We start from the raw sequence: 19,600 nt of genomic DNA on the forward strand, positions 1-19,600 counted from the left end.
TTAAATGTTTTTAGGCCAACTTTCGAAAATGAGTTGGGTGATGAGGACATGAGGCGAAGACATGAAGCTTGCTCAAGATTACACGATGTGTTTGTAACGCTCCCAAGACGGGTCAAAGTTTTCTTCTCAGGCGAATGTGTTATTTACCGATCTTGTCGGAATAGGGGAATTTTTTTTCTGGAGCAAGGAAATCCGTATTGTTATGAAGAGTTAGAGAATAATTCCCCACTTGTTATGATCAGCGTTACAATGTCCAGTAGGTACCTCATAGAGCCGCATTTCTTTGACGGTGCGGTGAACCAACGTTCTAATTTGCAAATGTTGCGTGAATGTTATATTCCAGAGCTCCAGAGACTGAAAATCCTTGGTGACAGTTGGCTTCAACAAGATGGAGCTCCTGGCCGATACGCTTTCCGCGTTAGAGAATTCTTGTATCAAATGTTACCCTAGAGGTGAATTTGGACAAGATCATTGCATCTGCCAGCGCCGATCGAGTGGCCTCCTGGGAGTCCGGATCTGACATCATGAGACAATTTCCTGTGGCGAATATTAAGCAGCATGTCACGAAACAACGATACCAGACAAATGACGAATTGAAGCAAGCTGTTAGGGAGGCACTCAAGGAAATCAAACTGCCCATGCTTCCGTGAAATTCACACAGGACCTGGCGCAGCATAATTTTTTGCCGCAATGATAATGGTGCCCATACTGATGTTCTGGGTCATTAAACAAGCTGGAACTTAAAGTATCAACATTTGTCACATATTTGCTGTGACATTTTCGAAACAAATAAATAAATAAACATTATGACCAAAAAGGATTGGGGTGACAGGACTTTCGGAGCAGACTGTACGATAGAAATTAGGGCCTGATACTCCAAAAGCAGAAGGGAAATGAGATGACATTTATATCGTAAAGAAGAAACTGTCGGAGGTATTCATGATAATTCACTTTTTATTTGATCTAATATTGAAAATTCTACCATGCCATTGTGCTTGTGACGTACTTTTCCCGAGGCTGACCCTTCTTAAAATCATTGCATACGTTTTTATACCATCTAAATGTTTTTTCCAAATTTTATTCTGCCGGTAAGGTAAGGTTACGTTACTGGTCATTATAGTGTACAATATTAAATTTAGACTTTTAGTCTCAAACTATGGAAGTTTCTCTTAGTAAGGTGGAGATGATATCCTCATTTTCCGCACTATCAGTCTCTGAGTGAATTTTTGTTTATGTTATGATTCAGAAGTATCATGGTTGTGTAAGCAAGGTCTTACAGTCAAAGTTGGTATAAGGGTTCGTGAAGATAAGATGAGGAAATTCACTTAGAACTTCTGGGGTAATAGACCGTGGTTGATTTAAAAACTTTCTCCGAACTTTTCCTCTCCGACTGCGGGAGACATATTTAGAGATAAAGCGGTGAACTGTGATCAGGAATCGAGGGAGCGCCGAATATATGGGCAGTGTAGAGGGCACCACAGTCCATCACGTGACGCCGGCTACGAGATTATCTCTGGTAATGTCAACATATTCGATTGAAAGTAATCGATCGTCACTCTCACGCTGCAACTTTTACATACAAATTTTATTTAATTTAACACTTCCTCTTTTCTGTTAAAATTATTACGTGTTTTTAAATCTCAAAAGCCTCTTTATACATGCACGCATGATAATGAAATGTTTTTAGATATGACGCTCGCCTCATTGAATTTTAATATATGATTACTCTCTTGGTGAACATGTTCCGCTACGGTCAATTTATCCATGTGTCCCAGGCCACAATTCCTCTTTTGTTCAACCAGGCAAGTGTTAACTTTGTTTTCGTGGTACCAATGTAAACCAGTCCACAACATCGAGGAATTTTATATGCGCCCGATGTAGCCGAAGGATGTCGCACGTCTTTTGACGATCTTAAACATTCTTTTATCTTCGTGGTGGATCTGATGGAAGATTCCTCACCATATTTGCTCAACGCTTTCCCAATGCAATCTGCAATCTTAGTGACGAATGGAAGGAAAACTTTCGCGTTGTTGCTCGCTACCCTGATTCTCTTCCAAGGGCGGAGTACTCCATCTACCTCTTTATTTGGAATAACCATCCTTCTTGAATTTCGACCGTAGATGTTCAATCTAATCTTTTAAATAAGTCGTTCTTAGACTTTGTACGCCCTGTATATCAAGGTTTTAATCACACCTCATTTTTGTCGCCCGCATCTCGTGGTCGTGCGGTAGCGTTCTCGCTTCCCACGCCCGGGTTCCCGGGTTAGATTCCCGGCGGGGTCAGGGATTTTCTCTGCCTCGTGATGGCTGGGTGTTGTGTGCTGTCCTTAGGTTAGTTAGGTTTAAGTAGTTCTAAGTTCTAGGGGACTGATGACCATAGATGTTAAGTCCCATAGTGCTCAGAGCCATTTGAACCATTTTTTTCCTTTTTGTCTGGGGTGGTGGTTTGAATCTTTATATAGACAACGGTCAACATCTGGAGAGGAAACGTTAGGGGAAAGTTTGAATCTTTATATAGACAACGGTCAACATGTGGAGAGGAAACGTTAGGGGAAAGTTTTATATATAGACCACGGCCTATTAGCCCGGAAGTCTTACTTGAGTTAGTACCAGCCTTGAAAGCTTATCTTGTATCGTCAGACGAGGATATTGTTATTGAGAAAGCTAGTACTAGAAAGACTTCCGTTTATGTTTTTATATATTTTGTATAAACGTAGAATATATGCTACTTTCGTGGCACTTGTGAGAAAAGTCTTCTGTTTGAGTGCATATCCTACTGTGTATCTTTGTCAGGCACCGTACGGGAACGACCGATACGCAGCGAGAGAAAACTGACTGAAAGTACGACTTTTGCTTTATTCTTCTTGTATGAATGACCAGGTCACCAGGAGTGTGAACACTGTAAAGAGTATGTAACTATATACATCAGGGTTTATTAACTAAACTTTACTAAAACTTTTAACAAAGTGTCAGCGCAGTATTACGAACGCCAGCGTGTTAATACGTTGCTGGTACCAGCAAGCACAAACATTTGACAACTGCAGCACAAATCTAAATGTGATTTAAGCTTTGCCATCAGAAATGAACTGAACATAGCTAAGAAATACAAAGTCAGAACAGTGTAGCTTAGATTTGTTACCAGTGTGTTCTAACAACACGCAAGTGTTACGCAGATGCTTCGGGAACTCAAATGGGAATTCCTGGAAGGAAGGCGATCTTCTTTTCTAGGAACAGTATTGAGAAAATTTAGAGAACCGGCATTTCAAGCTGACGGCAGAATGATCCTACTGCCACCAACATACTTTTCGTGTAAGGACCACGAAGATAAGATACGTGAAATTTGGGCTCACAAGAAGGAGTATTGATAGTCGTTTTTCGCTCGCTGTATCTGCGAGTGGTGCAGGAAACGACTGGTAGTGCTACAAGATACCCTCCGCCACGCACCGTACGTTGGCTTGCAGAGGATGTATGTAGATGCAGATAAAGACGCAGCACTTTGCCTGTTCATATCATCTGCAATCCAAAAAGGGTCTATTACAAATGGATGACACCAAGTCTCAGAACGAGAGAATGCTAGGCAGATGGAAAGTTCTGACAGGTCAGCGCTCCTTAAGAAGTTTTAGCCAGTTACAGGGCGGCCATACCCCCACGCTCCCCACTTTTATATGTTTTATTATTTACTTATATCAAATTCCTGCTTTCTTGTCTCAGTCAGTCTTGTCTCAATCTTAAGCTGGTAACACTAACTGACGCTTTTATAGTATGAAACCAGAGTCCTTTATTATTCCATTTCTCTTCAGTCAATGGTACCAACTTTTAACTTAAGAGTATGAAGAAATTTCATGTTGCTTAGCTCTTCTGTTCAACGTAAAATATGCTTCATTTAGAATAACAGTCTGGACTCCAGATACGGGTGAAGGTGATATAAAAACAGGGATCTATAGAGCAGATTGAAAGGGGTGTTGGTGAGACTATTCGCCTCCAGGAATAAGACAGAACAACTGACGATATTCGAATAATAATTAATTATTTTTTTAATACAATTGTAAAAATTATATACAAACAAAAATTCAACAGGAAAATAGAAAAATCTTAAGCTGAGCTTGTATTGTAGTGGTTCCGCCGAGTCGTATTACTAGTGCCCATGTCCGCCTCCGTGGCCGCCGCCGCCGCCGCCTCCGTGTCCTCCGTGGCTGTAGCCTCCGTAGGTGCCTCCGGAGTGGTCGTTTCCGCCGCTGTTATGGACCTCGGCGAAGAAACCGCCCTTCTTGTCGGAGTAGTACTTCACTGTCCGCACGTTGCCGCCGGGTTCCTTAATCGTGTACTCTCCTATAACGGCAAAACGCAGTCTGTTGTTAAATTTTAATACATATCAGTACATACTCTTTGCTTCTGTATTTTACAGGGGGGGTGACGATGGAAATAAAATGTATACAGGAAAAGAGATGCAAGCGAATGGATTTTAATTTAATTTAACAACGTCCGAGGTTCGACCAAAACAGCCGTCCATATGTTTGGAGTCTAGAATTTGTATTTCTTAGTATTGATGAAGAAAAAAGTATCTCTAATCAAGTATAAATTATTTAAGGGATAATCGGTTCCCTGCACCTTTCACTTGAATTAAGGAGGAAAAAATGCATTCTGCATGTCTGTGCAGGCCGAGTAATAAATTATGAAGGGAAGTTGTCACCTTTCTATCAGAGTAGTTGACTTTGTTTTCAGTTGTAGTTCTTGTGTAAGGGGCGATCAAAAGATTTCAGTTTCACGGCATTGTTGCAGCGTTTATGCAACGTAGTGCGGCGCCGACGCGGATATACAAGCACCGAGGCGTAGGCAAGGGATTAGCGTGGTATTCGTGTCTCTCTGACGTACGTTGCGGTAAATGCGTCCAAACGCACCAACGTGGTGTTCTTTTCTTGGCTGCCGAGCCCCGCGGAGTAGCCGCGCGATTTGAGGCGCAATGTCACGGATTGTGCAGGCCCTCCCGTTGGGCATAGGTGTTGTAAGTAGGCTGTTTATGTTTTCTTATTGGCAACGTTACGTAGCGCTCTGTATGAAAATCACTGGCTGTGCTGTGTGCAGTCTGTGGCTAGTTTGCATTGTTGTCTGCCATTGTACTGTTGGGCAGCGGCAGCTGGATGTGAACAGCGCGTAGCGTTGCGCAGTTGGAGGTGAGCCGCCAGCAGTGGTGGATGTGGGGAGAGAGATGGAGGAGTTTTGAAATTTGTAAGACTGGATGTCATGAACTGCTATGTATATTATGAGTTTTCAACACTATTAAGGTAAATACATTGTTTGTTCTCTATTAAAATCTTTCATTTGCTAACTATGCCTATCAGTAGTTAGTGCCTTCCGTAGTTTGAATCTTTTATTTAGCTGGCAGTAGTGGCGCTCGCTATATTGCAGTAGTTCGTGTAACGAAGATTTTTGTGAGGTAAGTGATTTGTGAAAGGTATAGGTTAATGTTAGTCAGGGCCATTCTTTTGTAGGGATTATTGAAAGTCAGATTGCGTTGCGCTAAAAATATTGTGTGTCAGTTTAAGCACAGTTTTGTATAATTGTTCAAAAGGGGACGTTTCATAGTGTGTGTGTGTTGTTCTTAGCATAAGTTAGTTCAAGCGGTGTGTAAGTCTAGGTGCCAATGACCTCAGCAGTTTGGTCCCTTAGGAATTCACACACATTTGAACTTGGCTGCAGAAGGACAAACACCGTTAGACATCCATCAAATGACAAAGAATTTGTGTAGGGCAGCATGTCTGTCGGAAACCACAAATGTGGAATTGTGCGCCAAGTTCCATGGTGCTTCGTGATAACGCGTGTCCCCATGTCGCAAATGTCGTAACGCAGACGTTACACCAACTCAACTGGGAGACACTCGAGCACAAGCCTTATAGCCCCGATCTCTCTTCATGCGATTATCACGCCCTCGGTCCCTTGAGAAAGGGAAGACATACTTGCTGGACGAGAATGTGCAGCAGGCAGTTACGGAGTTCTTCATGCAGCACCACCAAGCAGATGTCTTCAACCTGATGCGTTGGTGGGATGATTGCCTCAATGCTCAAGGCGTTTTTGCCTGACTGAAATATCGGTTCTGGACTGTACAGCCTTCGAACGGAAAGATTTTGATTGCTTTTTACAATTCTGTTCTCTGCCAGCCACCTAGATTTAGGTTTGCCGTGTTTTCTCTAAATTACTTACATTAGTTCCATGGACGATTTCTACAATTGATGATAATGATGTGAAACTAATTGTTTTACATTCAAATGTAAATAAGGCTAGATGCTGAACAGTGGCAAGAGCTTTTCTTCCCTTAAATACAGATGGGAATTAATTATTCCTATCCACTACCTTTTATGTATTACATAAATAAGAATTTTTCTACATAGTAGGAGTTTTCAGGAAGAAACTTTGCAGTTTGTTTTAAAATTTAACTTTGTTGTCGGTCACATTATATCATTGGGTTACTGTTCAAAAATTTTGGTGACCTAAGATAGACTTAATCTGGGCAGTAAATGTCATTTTTTCTCCTGGTATTGTAATTATATACATCATTATTCCTTTTGAACTGCAGTGGGTTATTTTCATTTTTGTGAAAATATGCAGCTGATCCCCTGTCCATTCCGAATTGTCCTCCTTTCTTTCCGCAGTTACTTTAGAATTATCCCCGGTAAACAGCAATGACTGCCGGCCTTAGTGGAAATACGTCAGTCAGGCACCTGGATTACCCACATGAATGGGGCAGGTGGGAGAGCCGAAATTCTCGTATGTTCCGTTGGCATCATATAGGAGCAAAACTCGTTTATTTTCATATCAATTTCTTTGTTAATTTGTTATAGCTTCAGCGAGGGCGAAACATTCTCATTCGATTCCATAATTTTGTAAAGGGATTCTTCTACATTATACCAGTATGTTAAAAGGACGCCAAAGGTGAAGTTGTTCCCAGCCCCTAGGTTGGTTTGAACACTGCAGTGTTACACCTGGCCTGGGACTATTTAGGGTCGAATGCCCTTTCGTCCTCTAACATTTGTTCTTGCTTAGCAGTTACTGTGGGACCTAAAATTCAAACTTAACTCTGAAACACTCACTATCTTTATATTTTTCACATTAATAAACCGTTAAAAGTGGTGAAATTAGCGATAAGTTATAGACAAATTCATATTTCATTTAACCGTTGACCCTCACAAAAAGGACCATACAACTTTAAGGTAAGGTGGCTGAAGAAGGTAGCTTCTAAATTCAAGTGCTGATATCTACTAGCCAAGGCCTAGATCTCAGCGATGCGACACCTGTGGCAGATCGACATTTCATGCTGCGTTTTGGTCAAACCAATTCGCCTCTTTAGCTGAATGGTGATCGCGTCTAAGTGCCATGCGGTGGACACGGGTTCGATTGCCGTCCGGATCGGAGGTTTTCTCTGCTCGAGGTCTGGGTTTTTTGTTGTTTTCTTCATCATCATTGACACATAAGTAGCCCAATGTGGCGTCAACTGAAAAGACTTGCAACTCGGCAACCGAAATTCCCTAGGCAGAGACTCCCGACCATCAATGCTATACGATCGTTTAATTTCTTTTTGCTAAACTTTTATGCAGCGGCGATTTCGTATCGACATTGTTATCTAAATTCTCTAAATAATTTATAATCTACCTACCGTAGTGCATCTCTTCTATAAAAGCCACTTTACTGGGAAGGCACATGCTACCTTTCTGCAAGCACGAAGACTATTACTGCAGTGAAAGAGGCTATTTCAAAACTGATGCTGGTTGAAACAGGGTTGCACATGACGTACGTAATCTCAGAGTGTGGCCAGTTCTAATGTTCGCACGGCTATTTCTGGCCAACCTGCGTATAGTATTTACTGTACTGGTTTCTCTTGGTGAGTTACAGACATCGATATATGTTTATTATACGAAGCAGTTGTGATGCAGGAGGAAATTACTGTCAAATAATGGTAGTCAATACTCACCAACGACTTTGTCTCCATCTCGGGATTCCTTCTGGCTGTGGTGGTCCCCTGAGTGGCCGTCAGCTACACCGTATGCGTACTCATACCGAGGATGAGCCTACGATAAAGATAGAAACGCTTCAGTTACAGCGTCTGTCACAACCATCTCGAAACTATATGACACCATTACTTTTGATGCTTGTAATGGTACGATACGGTAAATACGAAATGGAGCTACAGATAGCATCAGATTAGTGAACATTCAGTTACAGCGATGGGCTTACACGCAGCGGTATATTCACTTAACAACTGTCAAGAGATGTAGCACCTTCAACTCTGTATGTCTCATTTATAACGGAACGACCTAGCCTACTTATTTTCTGTTTATATTCGATATACAGTTAAAATAATTAATTAGAAACATTGTATATCACTGCATTTAAAGAGCATTAAAATTTAACAATAGTATGTGTGACATTTGAAAGTAAATGGTCAGTGAAATATAGTGCGCTACGCAATTAAAGGGTCATTTTCCCGAAACGCCATAATTCTCTCCTATAGGAATGCATAAGTTTGAAATTTAGGCTCAAAGGCGCCTAGAACCTTCCTCTGTAACGGTGCAAAAACATGGAGCTCTGCAACTTCATCCTCATGTCGCAGACACTTCAAACAGCAAAGTGTCGAAACATTAGAAAAAGAGGCCAGAGCTCAGAAGTTCATGTGTGATGTAATGTGGGTTAATGATTTCACACTGACGGCAAATTTCACCACAATTCCGGTCTTCGGCAAAGTGGACACGTCACATTGTGGGAAGATCGTCACATCACCTCTTACCTATATTTCACCCCTTCTTTCCACGCCTCTGAGATGGAGGTCAGAACTGCACCACCCAGCATTGAAATCATGCGGTTCTCTTATGGGTGGCCAAGGATAACCTTACAGACACAGCCAGAAGTCTCAGATGAGACACGAAATGACCTCAGGGAGGTGGCATAAAGGGTGTCAATGAAACCATCCCTTTCCCAGTGACGTCGAGTTTCACAAATGTCGCGACTGAAAACGACAGTTCGCACTGCGATGAAACACAGGAAGATGTTTTTGAGAACCTGTGCCACTGCTGACATGATCGTACGTTTCAGCCCCTGGCTATGGACATCGTCAGCATTGAACGTGATCAAACTCCTTTGGACTGCAGCACGACCGTAATTTTTGCTTTTCGGAACCACCAGGGACCATTGCAACCACCCGTAGCACTAAAGATGGTTATGCTTTTTCGATCCTCCTGTTTCACGTCCTGCTCTGCGTGGTCAGGGAAGGGTTGGACGTTAACACATGTGTTAATACAACGGGAAGAGTTCCTTCTGAGACCCCCAGTTAGGCAATATTCTCGGCTGCATTCGGCACATTTATTGAGAATTTTAAAAATGTGCTTTTACAGAGAAAATGTGCGAAGGAGTCCTAGGCGCCTGCAGTTAGGCAACTGGCTTCAGTGGGTGTCAGATTGTTGCCTGTTCTTTTCCACAGATTAATAACTGCAATACGAAATTTAATTTTAATTGTTGAGTACCATTCACCTCAGTCGGTTGTACGAAGTATCGGAATCGTTACAGTTTACATGGAGCGATGTGTCGCAGTGCCATAACGCTGGCCTCGCATAAGTCCGACACAGAGTTAAATACTTCTTGTTGACACTAAGTGACGTTTTTCAAAGAGGTAGTAGCTTGTCCTAAAGCTGCACCTTGAAATGCCAGTTAGTTGTATCTGGTAGAAATTTAGGGGCGTGGCTTCCACGGAGTACAGCTCTTAGAGATCTCCCGAAGGTTCTGTCCGCTCGGCCTAAGAGCAACCTATCAACTTTCGCATAATTTTCACGTTCTGTCGCTTACAACGAAAGGGAACCAACAGAGCGGCTGACCCTCCGCCATCTAATCCCTGTCTCTGTATATCTCTGTTCTACTTTCATGCTCCATTAATCGACGTTTCATTTTAATGGTTCGATAGTGTTGAAGATAGCTTTTTGTCTCTGGTGTTGCCCGTTTTATCCACTGTAGGAAAGGCAAGGTAGGTTTGCAAATGTCTCGCTAGACTGCATTACAATAGTTACATAAGTGACACCATATAGTGATACTTTTACGTACTACTGGAGGAGAGTAGTACGCGAAATGTCCTGTTATCTTTATTAGCTGCTAAGCATTTCCTTACTTGCTGGCGGCATTTACGGAGAAAAGTACGTTATTAGAAAGTTTCTTTTTGTGAGCGTATTGTGCCCGAGTACTTGGGAGTTTTCGTTTCTTTGAAAACAGCCGCAGCACACCGCGAATCTAAAAACAGCACAATACGAATTTAGTGCGCAATTTAGTTGGCAAAAATTTGGACCCTGAGTTTGGAGTGAAACTGAAACAACTTGATGCACACAGACACGATCTGGATATCAGTTAAATTAGAAACACGATACAAATCCAGGCGTAGCACCTTTAGCCGCCGACGTCACATTTCACGACGCTTCAGTACAACAAACCGTTCTAAAAATGAGGCATTTTGGGGATGTATTTAATGAAATGTATCACTTAAACTACATATTTTCGTCAGACGCAAGTATAAGTACGAAAACCAATAACTGGCTCACGATAGTTTCGGTAATTCTTTAACCAAGATGGCGACTACTCGGCTTACTTTTGTCAGCCAATCACAGCACAGGACTCGTGACGCCACGGAACATCGCTGTTCCGTCGTGCGAACTCATAAACGCCGCGTATTGAGCACACACGAGAAACATAAGAAAACAACTCTAGTTCGGAATTTGGAAACACGAAAAACATTGAGCATACAACGAAACTAATATACGCCGCAGTAAAGATCTCTGTAAAATGCGTCATTGTTAGCGAGGTGTGTTCTGATAAAGTGTGACATCGACAGCTGAACTTTCTATCCGTAGAGCTTATCATTGTGTTAGCGTTTGGTGTTATGTAGTAGTTAAGTGGTTATGATCGCAAAATGTGGCTGCGTTCACCAGTACGGAAACCATGCGCCGCGCCTGGAAGTAACCACGGTACACACTGCTTACGTGTCCTTACGGTTTCGCACAACAGCGGCGCGTAACTCACCACGTAGTCGACGTACTTCCCGCCGGTGTGGGTGTGGTGGTGTCCGCCGTGTCCGTGACCACCGTGGCCGCCTCCGTGACCGCCGCCACCGCCGCCGCCGTCGCCTCCGTCCACGACGATCTCGTGGTGACCGCCCTCCACGGGGCCGTGGAAGTAGGCGTACGAGTGCGCGTGGCCGCCGGGGCCTAAGTATCCGCCGCCGCCTCCACCACCGCCTCCGCCGTGGCCGCCTCCACCACCACCGCCCCCGCCGTGGCCGCCTGCGCTTGCGTGCAAGCACACTGCGGCCATAACTGCTGCTGCCAACATCTTCTGTACACACACACAGACAGGGGGGCTTCTGTAGCTACACCAGCATTGCAAAAGGATGTAGAGGGTTTACCATTATTAACAGCGCAATCTGACCCGAACGAAAGCGTAGATAATAGAAGGAAGATCGTTCCACTAAAAATGGGTCTGCAAAAGAGCTGTTTGTAAGATACTCTACCTGGTTCATGGTATCCCCGTTGCAATGGTACCTGCTTGTAATGGGTAACTGACCACTAGGTGTCACGAGAGCCAGTGTAGAAGGAGGCGGATGGTATTGTGTTGCCAGTAATGAAGCAGTGACAGCGGGATGGGGCAGTAAGGATGAAATGAGAGGATCACTAGTAAATTCCAAGCAGCTACTAACTGCCCAACTGCCTCAATGATTGCGCAAAAAAATTGTTCAAATGGCTCTGAGCACTATGGGACTTAACTGCTGAGGTCATCAGTCCCCTAGAACTTAGAACTACTTAAACCTAACTAACCTAAGGACATTACACACGTCCATGCCCGAGGCAGGATTCGAACCTGCGACCGTAGCGGTGCACGGTTCCAGACTGTAGCGCCTAGAACCGCTCGGCCACTCCGGCCGGCAATGATTGCGCATATGTAGTTAAAAAGAATGGGGAACAATGGTACCACAGTTTTTTTTTTTTGAGTAATGGTTTGATGTGGCTCACCACGAATTCCTCTCCTTCGCCAATCTCTTCATCTCAGTAGCACTTACAACCTACGTCCTCAGTTCTTTGTTGGATGTATTCCTAGCTCTGTCTTCTGCTACGCCGTTCTTTCCCTCTGCAGCTCTGCAGTAACAAAGAGGTTATTCCCTTATATCTTAACACATGTCCTATCATCCAGCCCCTTCTTGTCAATAGTTTCCACATGTTCACTGATCCTACGGAGAATCTTCTCATTCCTTGTCTTATAAACTCAACTCCGTCCGAACAGGTCTCGCAGATCCGAGCAGGTCTCGGAGGCCGAATGGGACTCACTGACCGCCGTGTCATCCTCATCCTTTAGGCTCACTGGATGTAAACACGGGGGGGCATGTAGTCAGCACACCGCTCTCCCAGCCTTTGTCAGTTTTAGTGACTGGAGCCTCTACTTCTCAAACAAGTAGCTCCTCAATTTGCCTCACAAGGGCTGAGTGCACCCTGCTTGCCAACAGCGCTCGGCAGACCCGACAGTCACCCATCCAAGTGCTAGCCAATCCTGAAAGCTGATGTGAACAGGTGTTACCACTGCGGCAAAACCGTTGGCCCCTTATGAGTCCACCTAATTTTCAACATTCTTCTGTAGCACTACATGTTAAACGCTTCGATCCTCTTCTGTTCCTCAAAAGCCACACATTTATGTGGTCTGTCCCAGGCGAAACTTCAGGCGATGTGAAGAGCGATGCGACTCGACAATATGTGACTGAAACGAATGAGTTGGAGTGGTGCTACCTCGTGACAATCCAATGCCAGGGTTTGGATTTGACGAAATCCTGGAGAAAATTACCTGCCGTCGTGAGTGGTGTTACAGCATGGTGGTGTTTTTCGTGGTTGAGGTGCTGTCTTCTTATTGCGCTAGCGGAACGATATAAACAATTTTTACAGCTTTATGTACTGTGTACACTAGAGGAACAGTTCAGTGACGATGACTGTATCAGCGTGACAGTGCACTCTATCGTGAAGCAGCATCTGTGGGACAGTCGTTTGTGGATAATGACATTCCTGAAATGGAGTGGCGTGCCCAAAGTCTTGACCTGAACCCAATGGGACACATTTTGGATGAGTTACAACTTCGACTTCGCTTCAGATCCCAGTGTCCAATATCACTACCTTTTCTAGTTTCGGCTGCAGAGGAAGAATGGGTTTCCATTCCTGCACAGACATTCAGACACATCACTGACTGTGTCTGGAGCACAGTTCAAGCCTTCATAAGCTAATAGGTGTTCTGATATTTTTGATCAGACGATATACTTGTGGAAGTGTGATTGCGTGCCAACACTGACTTCAGTATAAAGTATAAAATACATTCCAAATGTAGACTTTTGAATTAGGTACCCATCCAACTGGGCTCAAATATCAGCCATCGCCTAGCGTGCTTCAGCACGTTACATGTTATAATTTTCTGTACACTCATAACTGTTACAGAAACCGTTTCACATGCATCCTCGCATTTGGATGTAGTAATGCACTCGTCTTTGCAGTGAGTTGCCAATTATTTCGACGCCCCCCTCCCCTTCCCATTCCCCGAATTATCTCGTAAGTCTTGACAAGACTGTAAACTTCACTACTCCAGTTCCTCAGCTGTATCATAGGGACTGCTGCGGATTTCACTGTTGGGATGACTCCAAAGAGAAAAAACAGGATCGAGGTCATATGATCTCACACCCTGGACCATACTGATACGCGCATTTCGTCTGACATCAGTAGCAAAACGCGGAAAATCAGGCATCTGCCGCATTCCCAATGAATGAAATTTGAGCCCAATGAGGCGTGGATTTAATCGAAAAGTTTACATTTCAAATACGTTAGTACTAACTAGGACAATATTTGATACTGAAGTTAATAGCGTTATGTAATCACCCATTCGCATTTAACTCGCAAACGGTTCGATTGCGAACCCGTGTTAAACATAAAGTTTTTCTTGTTTTATCGTGTACTTCCACCATATCGCTTTTATTTATGAAACATTCTGTAGATCAATATTTCTCTCATAATTGTAACTGTTGCAGTTTTTGAGCAATCGTTAGTAATCTATGCTCCAGGATAAAACCGTTGTGTATTTGTAAATCTTTTTTTATTTGTCTTATTTGGAGCATTTCACACTGTAGCATTGGTGCTCTACAAGGAGGTTCCAGACGCGATAAGCTAGACAACTGCTTAACGAGAGGTGTTGACATCCACGCCGAATGTAGGTGAATATAGAATAGTTTTGCTGACACGTGTTAATGCCTCCACACACTACGTCACAACGCGTGCAGAGTCAGTGTGCGCAACATTTCCTACGGTTGCAATTATACACTCGTTATTAAAGTGTTCAGATTAGATTACAACTCCTACTCATACATACATACTGAGCAAGTCGGCATGCAGTGCTTGGAGGAGGGTACTTTATATCAAAGTTAACTACTCTGTATTCCATTTGTGTATGGAGGAGCGGGGTGGTTTGGGGAATGGTGGGACTGCGCACCTCCGCGTTCGTCCTCATCTCACTTATTCTTTGAACGTATGGGGGATGTATCATGAGAACAGTTGAATTATTGTACCATAAACGTCTGAAATCCTTTCTTTAAATTTACCCACAGAGTTTCTCAAGAACAGCATCGCCTTTCTTCCAACGATTTCTGTTTAAGTTAGTGAAGCATCTCTGATATACCATTAACCGAATTTTCCGTCCATACTTGGCAGAACGTGATAATAATATTAAAAAGGAAAAAAAAATTCTACTGTTCTGAAAAGTTGTATTTATTTAGTCGCGAACCGGTCTTCGGTTTTTCAGGCTATCTTCATGTGACAATTGAATGTCGCAAAGACAGATAAACATGCTGTGCGATTTACACATGCTGTGCGATTTACACAGATATTGTTTGTACAGAAGCTACAAAAATGACGCAATGGCCTTGCCGGAATAGCTACACCGGTTCCCATCAGATCACCGAAGTTAAGCACCGTCGGGCGTGGCCGGCACTTGGGTGCGTGACCATCCGGGACCCCATGCGCTGTTGCCATTTTTCGGGGAGATAATTTGGAGAACGCATATGATATGAATAAAGCATTTCGCTGAATAAAACGTAGATTAGACAGTTACTGATAATTACATATAACTACAAGTATCTATAAGATAAATTTAATCGGTACTGCACATATAACGAAAGCATTCATTAAGGAAAGGATTAGCTTGCTTGTAACTTATGAGATAATTTGCAATTTGTGATGTTACCTACGTCAGACTAAGTTTATGTGAAGTGGATGAATACGACATGCTAGAGTTTATGTTGGGGGAATTGGGGCTTAACTCAACTGAAAACATTGAAGTACGAACGACGGTGTAAAACGTATTATCCACAAAAAGTGATGTTTCGAGTTCGAGCTCCGGTCCGATAAATAGTTGTAATGTATCAGGAAATGATTCATCTTGTCATGTCGATTATCCTGATCTTCCATATAAAAAGGAATCTGTCTTGAATATACCAAGTACATGACTCTGCATCTGTGGCCTACTAAGCGCCGTCACAGTTTATGGTTCGCTCCCATTAATGACGGGTATTTTGAAACAGTGAGCGTCTCTGTACTTAGGTCGCCATCATCGGCGTTGTTGCTGCCTGTAAAGGCAACAGTGCCTCTGTTTTAGTTACTTCAGCCGGTGTTCTCCGTAATAACTGCTAAGAAATTGTTGTTCTCGAGTATCTGTCTAGTCAACGCCGTACTACAAACTACCAATCGGGCCTCCTTCATTCAACATACGGTCTATGGTTAAGCCGTGTTTGAACAGTCGGGTGGCTTTCGATTCAGAGAAAATGAAACTCTTTAAGTTTTGTAGCTTTAAAGCTAAATATTTGCTCTTGGTTGTATGTAGCAATGAATCCACTTGAAAATCCTCCAGCCGCGAGGCTTTAAAAAGCCGATTACTTACAATGCCGATTTATTAATGACATATTACAACACTAAGTCCGCAGCTCGTGGTTTTGCGGTAGTGTTCTCGCTTTCCACGCACAGGGTCCCGGGTTCGATTCTCGGCGGGATCAGGGATTTTTCCTGCCTCGTGATGACTGAGTATTGTTGTGTCGTCTTCATCATCATCATTCATCGCCATTACGGTCGGAGGAAGGCAATGGCCAACCACCTCCGCTTGGACCTTGCCTAGTACAGAGGTGCGGTTCTCCCGCATCCTGCCCTACGCTCCTCGGAGTATGGGACATCATCATCACAACACTAACATGTATAATTTATACTTTTTCTCTGTCGGAACCATTGTACACAAAGGGCTCCACTGCAAAACGGCTGTCTACAAACCACTACAATATACAGGGAAATATCATAAACTGCAGAAATGATGTGATCAAGAGCGATGTGTCTACAAACGCCCAGAAGTTGAGAGGAGAAAAAGTCCCAATCTAACAACCAATGTGTTGCTCTAAGTCGATAACTTATCAATGCAACCATCAGTCACATACCGGTCATAGCTAACATAGGACTACTACTATCGCCGTAGAAAATTTATAGAGATGCTGTTAATGGGCAACAGTGTATGATGGTACTTTTTATGTTAGTAGCGTTTTTTGATACTGCTGAAATTTACTCTTCGGACGAACGTATGAAATTTGTGCTGGAATGAACCTTAAAACGTCGTTTTCAATGTACGAGTGCTAATAGACCTGTGAGAGATCCGAACATGAAGAAATGAATGAATACCGTGCCGCGTGGTTGCTTACTCGTATTCCGGTGGACAAAAGTATTACCGTCTCACTAAAGGCTCCGAAATCTTCCCATTTATCACCATCTCAGTTTCTGTAATTAGTTTTGGTGAATCTGCGTCTTCGGTTTTCGCTCACGAATGTAACGTGCAGTGACATGTCCTGTCGCGCAACTCGGACGAGTTAATCGAACTTTCGTGTGGCTGAAAGTATCTGTACCCTTACAGAATGGGCATCTGCGGCACTTCCAAAGACCTGAAGGCCACCGCACACACGGAACTTCTGTAAGACGGAAACAATCCGGAATCATGACTTCGCGTCACGGACAGATCTGAGCAAGACCCTTGACTGGGTGGCGCAGAGCTACGAAGTACTTACTTAGCCTTTGAAGCAGCAGCGGAAGTGTTAGAGAAGGCCGAGGCGGTCCTCACCTTAAAGGCTGCCATCCTGGCGCTGCTGTGGAGCTGTGTGGTCTGTGACGGCGCCCATCGGAGGCGGCGGGCCTTTTATACCGGCGGCGGCCCCGTCTCTGGCGCGGCTCGGGGATTCGACACACCCGCCGCCGTCTCCGGGCGCGGACTTTCTACGTCGCTACTACGAAACCCTCACACTGGCGCGCGACCGTCGCCCGCTAGCCCTACCGCCGCTGCTGCAGGCGCCACACTCTGGTATGAAGAGCAGACATTAAGTTTTAATCATCACTTGACAAAAAAAAAAAAAAAAAAAGTTACGTAACTGACAAGGAGATCACACGCACCGGATTCTTTTTTTTAATGTTACGGGGAGTTTAGAGCTCAGATATCAACGTCAGAGGCAGTTCGATGCACCTCCCAAAAATTCCCGAGAAAATCGACTGTGAAGTTGCCTGAGCATTTTCAGTACTGTGAAGTTTGGTCAGCTCTTCACTAGGCAGTGTACCTTTTTGGTAAACGGCCTTCCTGCCATGTGTGGCACCTACATTACATTCCTGACTGATGCAAGCTTTTAAAGAAAGGTGTTTGTTCTAGAGCATTTCCGTGAAGAGTAAAAAACGTAGAGATGAAAAATAATTTAATTTATAATGTCTTTAACTTAAGCAATCGTTATTAAAACTTTTTATAAAAGATAAGTGATTAAACATTTATATTCGCAATGAAAACTAGATTTTTGTGTGCGACATGTGATTAGAAATAAGAAGACGTGCACTTTTCAAGAACATGACCATTTGATATGTGTTAATTAGCATATATTTGTTTAATTTTAAGTTTAAATTACGTAGGTATTCGAAGTGAATGGGAAAAACCAAAAAAATATTGACCGAAACAAGACGAATCACTGATCCAGCGATTACGTCTTCAGCACTGCTGATTATTTTCCCATCTTAGTGTGTTTTACGTTTCATAGAAACACTCGTAGAACATGGAAATGTTCGTAGAACATAGCCGTTTGTTTAAAAATGTGCATATGTCGGGAATTGAATTCATGCCCCACAAGTGGCCGGGGAGCATTCTACCACAGAGCCACAGTGTCTAGTGAAGAACTGACCACACACTACAGTATTGAAGCTGCTCGGGAAACCTCAAATTCGATTTTATCGAGGTTTTCTATTTATTTTGTATTTTTAACAGCTTTTGGTGGCTGATATTTTAGTTCTGAACTTCATGTACCATTAATATAAAAAAATTACAAAAATCCGGTTGCATTTTGTTTCCTTGTGAGTGTGTTTTTGTTTAAAAGTACAGGTTGAAGGCCACCTATTTTTTTTGCCGGCCGGAGTGGCCGAACGGTTTTAGGCGCTACAGTCTGGAACCGCGCGACCGCTACGGTCGCAGTTTCGAATCCTGCGTCGGGCATGGATGTGTGTGATGTACTTAGGTTAGACAGATTTAAGTATTTCTAAGTTCTAGGAGACTGATGACCTCAGCAGTTAAGTCCCATAGTGCTCAGAGCCGTTTGAACCATTTTTTTATTTCTTTTTTTGAACTTAGTACCTAACGTATCATTTCAGAGAAAATGCCCTGAAAATATTCCTCTTTTCATACAAAATTCAAGGGGTCGGCGAATCAAAGTGGGAATTAGTGTGGTCACTTTATCCGTCGTAGTTTTTTCTTGTCTTTCGATGAAAACTGTGCGGTGCCAACAGAGATGGAAGTGTCACCTGAAAAAATGACAAATGAAAACACCTTCAGCAATCTAAATTTCCGGTTTTACTTTATTTGTGCAGCCAGTTTCCGCATTACAATACGCCATCTTCAGGTCCCCTGACGTGTAGTAGGCATCCCATCTCATGTGCAATCGAAATTTGGTTCAAATGGCTCTGAGCACTATGGGACTTAACATCTGAGGTCATCAGTCCCCTAGAAGTTAGAACTACTTAAACCTAACTGACCTAAGGACATCACATACATCCATGCCCGAGGCAGGATTTGAACCTGCGACTGTAGTGGCCGCGGTTCTAGACTGAAGCGCCTAGAACCGCTCGGCCACATCGGACGGCAACCGAAATTTGGGCCAGCACACAGTCACTGGTATCCGAAGACATCTTTTTAACAAAGCGATCCCTTGGATCGATTCTCCAAGTGTTGATCGAAGGGACTGTTTTGTTAAAAAGAAGTCTACGGATACAAGTGACTGCATGCTGGCCCCTATATCGATTGTACAAGAGGTGGGATTATTCCCACACGTCAGTCAGAGGTAACAGTCCAGTTCTCGCAACCATTTCATGTAAGACGAACTTACAGAGGGTTGGCGTGAATGTTAGTAACAACAGTGGTCCATTTTTTGATGACAGTGATGAAGAACCTGATTACGGAGAAGGAAATTCATCAGACGCTGAAAATACGCCGGTGTTACTTAGCATTATATT

At 43.3% G+C, this 19,600-nt stretch overlaps 1 protein-coding gene across 1 annotated transcript; it reads right to left on the minus strand.

Annotated features, from left to right (window-relative positions):
* Positions 1 to 4,079: 4,079 nt before the first annotated feature.
* LOC126419077 (uncharacterized) lies at positions 4,080 to 17,397 on the minus strand. Its single transcript, XM_050086164.1, has 4 exons — positions 17,187 to 17,397; positions 11,046 to 11,357; positions 7,963 to 8,059; positions 4,080 to 4,328 (listed from the first exon to the last, which is right to left on the minus strand). Exons 1-4 carry the CDS (start codon positions 17,199 to 17,201, stop codon positions 4,135 to 4,137), a joined length of 618 nt encoding a protein of 205 aa, XP_049942121.1. The 5' UTR covers positions 17,202 to 17,397; the 3' UTR covers positions 4,080 to 4,134.
* Between the last annotated feature and the right edge of the window lie 2,203 nt (positions 17,398 to 19,600).

The sequence above is a fragment of the Schistocerca serialis genome, chromosome 9 (genome assembly GCF_023864345.2).
Source record: "Schistocerca serialis cubense isolate TAMUIC-IGC-003099 chromosome 9, iqSchSeri2.2, whole genome shotgun sequence".
Taxonomy (NCBI): Eukaryota; Metazoa; Arthropoda; class Insecta; order Orthoptera; family Acrididae; genus Schistocerca; species Schistocerca serialis.